Genomic DNA, 6,000 nt, shown 5'->3' with positions numbered 1-6,000 from the left:
TAGCAGAAAAAAAATTAAGGAAAAAGGGAGCCCTGCCACCTTTTGCACCCTATCACCCCAGCCTCCTCTTTCCGGGTAAGGACGACTAGTTAGACGCCTAAGCGCTTTGCAAGGAACGTGACTCCAGCTAAGTATAGGAATTGTGAAAGTGGACCCAAGAATACTAACTCCACTGCAACCCTGGGGAAACCCAGCTGGAGGGGACCCAGCTCGGCCAACCGAGGCGGGGCGGGGGGAGCGGGGGCTGAGGTCGGCGGAGACCCGCGTTGCTCCGCCCCCGCAGCTGGGCGGCGACCAGTAGGCGGCACCGCGGCACAGCGCGCTCATATAGGGCGCAGCCCCGAGAGTACGGATCGCTGAGCCCTACCTGAAATTAGAAGGTCGGTAGCGAGATGAGCTGGGCGCCAGCGTTCCTGAGCGCTGCCGAGGTGCAGGAGCACCTCCGCAGCTCCAGCCTGCTCATCCCGCCTCTGGAGGCGGCTCTGGCCAACTTCTCCAGCGGCCCCGACGGAGGGGTCATGCAGCCGGTGCGCACCGTGGTGCCAGTGGCCAAGCACAGGGGGTGAGTGAGGAAGACTGGGGCTGAGGGCTGGAGAAACTGGAAAGGTGGAAAGGGAGGCATGCATGCGAAGGGAAGCAGCGGGGGGGAAAGGAAGAGAGAGCTTGCCTAATCATTGCTAGTAACAGCTGCCACCTAATATTTGCGCTCTCGGCCGTGCCAAGTGGATGCTTTTCAAGGGTTATCTTGCTTAATTCAACACATGCTCCATATGGGTAGGTGTTGATGGAATCATTTTACTGATGGGGAAAATGGAGACTCAGAGTTTAAGTGACTTACCTAAGGCTACATTGGTAGGTAGTGGCAGAACTAGAATGGTTTTTCTCATCCAAAGCCAGACTGTCCAACATACTCTGCATACTGCCTAAAGGAAGGGCAGAGGAGGGGCAGGGGGGCGGGAGGACACAGGAAAGAGAAAGGAAGGTCTATGGGGACTTGATCGCACACCCTAGTGTTGGTAGGAAGGGGTTGAAGCTACTCCCTCTCTCCTTGTAGTTTCCTGGGGGTCATGCCGGCCTACAGTGCTGCAGAGGACGCCCTGACCACCAAGTTGGTCACCTTCTACGAGGGCCACAGCACCACCTCCACGGTCCCCTCCCACCAGGCCACTGTGCTGCTCTTTGAGCCCAGCAATGGCTCCCTTCTGGCGGTGAGCAACTCCTTGCCCTGGGGTGAAGTAGGGCCCTGGGGCCTAGAGTTAGTGCCCAAAGTTAGCTCTCTGAGATAGCTGGGTGAAGTTTTAATTGTGACCACAGATGCCCCGTATGAGTGATGATGTCTCTGGATCCAGCAATGGTAGAGGTTTTCTGTGACCGTGTATCTGTTTCTAGGACTGCCTGAAGATGCATAATCCAGCACCAGAGCCCACTGCTACTTCAAGTGTGTGACAGACAGTGTGGAAGTAATAATCTCATCATTCATGTATATATGCTCTTGTCCTATACCAGTAGCTCCAATATACAGTTTGATCAAACCCAGTAGCCAAAGAAACATTTATTTAGTGAATCTCTATAATGTGGAAGATCTTTCTGTAGGAATGTCCTGTAATCCCTGGGAGTCTTTTCTGACAGATACACAGTAACCTGTTTTAACATTTAATGATAATATCAAAATACAGCAGTAGCTCACTTACTGAGCACTTTGTATGTGTCAGGCATGGTTCTGAACACTTTACATGTATTAATTTTCTTAATGCTTAGAACCACTCTTTGAGGTAAGTAGTAGTATTATGCCCATTTTACAGATGAGGAAACTGAGTTGTAGAGCACCAATGCCCTATCTTATGCAGATTTACATAACTAATAAGTGTATGGCTAGACTTCAGACCTACTCGGTGTAAGTCCACGGTCTTTGGTTTTTTGGAGACTATGTCTACTGCCTTTCCAACTGCCACTTAGCATTTACCATGTGCCCGAAAAGAGAAATTGATCTCAATTATGACAACATTCCTCCATGGGAGTTTTTATTTTCACACACACCCTCCCTCCCAATTTCTGTTGGGGTCCCTGAGCCTCAGAGTAGTAGAGTCACTTTGCTTGAGGTCACACAGCTGGTTAGTGAGTGAAAGGCCCAGGGAATCATTGCGAGATCTTTCTGACTAGGGAACCAATATTCTTTACTTATGTGCTCTGTGCCCTGTACCCTGCAAGCTGGCTCTGAGACCATGCGGTTGAGTTGTTATCAGGGACAAATGCTTCATTCCTCCCAAACCTCCTCTGGATCTTTAAATCCTCTTCCCCTGATTTCAGGCTCCCCAAGGAACCTGACTGTAACATTATTCCTCTGAAAAGACTGTCTAGCTCTTCCCAACATACACTTATTCAAAGGAGATGACATTCGTGCTACCTACCAATGGTGGTTCCCCAGCAAAGTGGAACCAGCTCAGGCTTTTAAATGAAACGACAAGACCTTAGATCCTTTCTGAATCTGCTCAGTAAAAAGCAATTCACTTCCTTGTCTGTAAAATGAGAATACTCATGCTACCTGGTAAGGTCAACTAAGATGAATAACTTAAAAACAGGAGAATGGTCAAAGGATGGTGGTTATTTTTAGCTAGATGTAATTCAGAATCACCTGGGGAGCTTTTGAAAACAAGGATGTCTGGGTTCCTCCCTTAGGGATGCAGATTAGTTAATGCATCTGGGCGTTGGTATCTTCAGAAAGCTCCCCACGGGTATGGCAGGAGTGGAGAGCCATTGAGATAGAATTTCATGGCCCTGGCACAGATATCAAATGACTTGCTCTAATTCTTCAAATTTATCTGTCATTTGGTATTTTGAGAGACCCTGGACAAGAAAAGAAAATGGGCAATCCATGAGGGCTCATTGGGCACAAGATTGTGTACATTTACGTGAGTGCTTTTAACCTTCACAAAAACCCTCTGAATGGTTGGCATTATCTTTGTTTTTACAGGTGAGGAAAACGGTCCTTAGAGATTAAGATATTTCCTCAAAGTTGCATTTCTCATTAAGTGGAAGAATTAGATCCAGATTTGATAGCAAGCCTATGCTCTTTATAGGATACTATGATGCCCCCTAGGGCTGCCCTTTCTGAGCTACTTCTTTACTCTCAAAGAAGTACCCCTGGCTCATTGTCTCTCCTTCCCTCCAAGGTCATGGATGGAAATGTCATAACCGCCAAGAGAACAGCTGCAGTTTCTGCCATCGCCACCAAGGTAAGACTAGTGCTAGGCTGTGCTGTTAAGGTTTGCTGGAGAGTGGGGTCAAGTGTCTCTGGCTTGAAAGCTTAAGGGAGAAGTGAGGAACTTATTTTGGTATTCCTTTGGACATAGCTAGAACCCCATATCCCAAATGTGGGATGTCAGGTGAGCACAGTGATTCGCGAAATTATTAGCTACCATTTAATGAGGACTACCAGATTCTAGGTACCCTACATACATTATTCCTGATCTTCATATCAACCTTGCAAAGTAGATTTGAATATCTCCATTTGCCAGGTTTAGGGGATGTGGCTCAGAGAGGTTATGTGAGTTGCCGAAGATTGCACAGTTACTAAGCAACAGAGCAAGAATTTAAAATTTGACTTCTATGACTCCTAGGACTGCTTTCTGGCCCCTGTACCACACTGCTCCTGGTAAATCGGTGTAATTGCTCCATAGGCCAAAGCCAAGAAAATGAGGAGATCTGAGCAGACTCATGTATTCATTCAGCTAGGCCCTACCTGAGGCCCTACCATGTGTCGAGTGCTGTTCTAAATGTCAGGGATATGGCAGTGAAAAAAACAGAGTGGCACACACATAGGAGGTTAGAGAATAAACAAGATGAAAGGTTTGATTTGCTAAGAAAATAATTAACCAAAAACAAATCCCTTTTGAGTTTAATAATATACTAGGATTTGCCTTTTTAAAAAAATCCTACTACCAGCAGAAAGCAGTGTGCTGGATGAAAATAAAGCAGAATCGAGAATATTAGGGTAACCTTCCAAATTATCCAGGGAAAATCTCACCTACCAAGAAGGTGACATTTGAATAAAGACTGAAGAAGTGAGTGAGAAGGGGGAAAGGGGGAACTCTCTAGGGGGAAGGGAAAGCACATGAAAGGGGTGGTGATGTTCCCAAGCAGTGTCAGAGCATCCTACAAGAAAAACAGTATTTTTAGAGGTTAGGGTTAAGAGGAGGCTTGGAAAACTAGGTGTCTTCACATGAAATGGAGAAGTACAAGGTCTGCTGACACTACTTTATGACGCCTTGGCATCAAGGAAGTGTGGGATCTGGGGAGCAGCAGAGACCAGGTGTTCAGACTGAGAGAGTGTTAAGATATTCGAAACACAGGATAAGGAAGGAGGAATGTGAGGATGAATCTGGTAATCCGTGTGGGAAGGGGGCAGACTACAGCACACGAACTAGTTTTTTGAATTATGTCCAGACTCAACTCAGACTGAAATAATCAAGGGACTCCTTGAGATATATTTGTTCTCTGGTACAGTACTGCCTTACATTCTTTTGTAAAGGTCTTTTCAACATAATTTCCCACCCGTTGTCTTGACACATCTTTGGGTTTCTGTGAGGAACGCAAAGAACGTACTATTGGCCTCCTTTCTCATGGAAGAAGATGGAGACTAGGGCTTCCAGAAGTTGGGTAGCCCATGTAGCTGGAGGTCTTCTGAGGCCACCTGGTCTCTTGGCCCAAGTCTGTGGTTTTTCATCCCTGCTATGCAGCAGCAGCACCTGGGGAATATTTTTTAAAATTCAGACCCCCAAACCACTGATCTGAAATCACTGAGGGTAGGGCCCAAGAAACTAGTTATTTTTTTCAATAGTCTCTGGTTAAGGCTGATGATCAAACAGGTTTGGAAAACAAACTCTTATAGCATCCAATTACACTTTGCTTTTTTGTATTGATAAAAATCTGCACTCCCACAAGAGCTGAGCATCATTAAGAAGATGCTTCAGAGCTTAAGCTGAAATGTCACAGCTTTATGCCCAGGGGTGCAGATGGGTTATTTCAATAAGGAACAAAGGGCCTATTATGCTTTTTGCCCTGGAATAGAGAATATTTTCTTTTCTACCACTTCTCGTCCATTTAGGGCTTCAGGGAGGAGAATGAGAAGTTTTCAGCTCTGACAGTCACTATAACTCCTCTGCATTTGGGTTGCACATAACCTGAGTTGAGGACGCTCACATGCTTTTGCAAAGTGATTGTATATATCAGGGTTTATCCCTGGCATGCATTTATTCAACAAATATTTAAGGGTCTACCAGGGGCCAGATCTAGTGCTTGGCCTGCAGCATAGAATGGTGAGCAAAACCAGATAACAGTACCTGCTATCATGGAACAGAGTGTCCATTTGGGAAAACAGATGTTAACCCAAAGATCATACCAATAAATGTGAAACTGCAACCCTGAAAAATACATTGAATGCAAGAGATGAAGTGCTGTGAGAGTGTATAACAGAGGGTCTGTGGGACTTGGGATGGCTTTTCCTGTATAAAGGATATCTGAGCAGAAATTTGTAGTGGGAATTACTTGTGAGGGACAGAAAGGAAAGTATTCCATGAAGAGGAAAGAACTTGTGCAAAGGCCCTGTGGTTGATGGAAGCAAATGTGCTTGGGAACCCACAAAGAAGGTGGTATGGCTGAAGGACAAGAAGTGCAGGGGAGCATGGCCTGAGAGGGGGCTGGGTAAGATGGCAGGGGTAGACTACACAGTGCTGTTCATTAGCAAATGCAGATGAAACACACTTTCAAACTCTACCTAAGAAACCTAGCAGATTCATATACCTGCTTTTAATTATCTGCGTGCTTTGGAAAAAGAATGAAGTACCACTAGTCCTATTATTTTTTAGTAAGTCTTATAAATGTTATACTATTTAGGGAGAGGGATGCCAATTGTAACATTACCAAGGCAACAAATTATCAAGATAACCAATCAGAATTAGAGATTTAGTTTCAGAAGTGGAAGGTTACTTTTAGAGGACACTG

General features: G+C 45.6%; 1 protein-coding gene across 2 annotated transcripts in view; it reads left to right on the top strand.

The window, feature by feature from the left end:
- Positions 1-314: 314 nt before the first annotated feature.
- CRYM (crystallin mu) overlaps positions 315-6,000 on the top strand; it is a 17,210-nt gene continuing 11,524 nt past the window's right edge. Inside the window, exons 1-3 of one of the 2 annotated variants that reach the window (XM_055341307.1) lie at positions 315-562; positions 1,055-1,208; positions 3,171-3,233. In XM_055341307.1, coding sequence (XP_055197282.1) covers positions 393-562; positions 1,055-1,208; positions 3,171-3,233 — 387 coding nt within the window. In that variant the 5' untranslated portion in view covers positions 315-392. The remainder of the gene's footprint in view (positions 563-1,054; positions 1,209-3,170; positions 3,234-6,000) is intronic. The other variant, XM_055341306.1, reaches the window with a different exon arrangement.

Source organism: Nyctereutes procyonoides, unplaced genomic scaffold, assembly GCF_905146905.1.
Source record: "Nyctereutes procyonoides isolate TBG_1078 unplaced genomic scaffold, NYPRO_anot_genome, whole genome shotgun sequence".
Classification (NCBI taxonomy): Eukaryota; Metazoa; Chordata; class Mammalia; order Carnivora; family Canidae; genus Nyctereutes; species Nyctereutes procyonoides.
The sequence above is the reverse complement of the archived record's forward strand: the minus strand, read 5'-3'. Positions and strand labels throughout refer to the sequence as shown.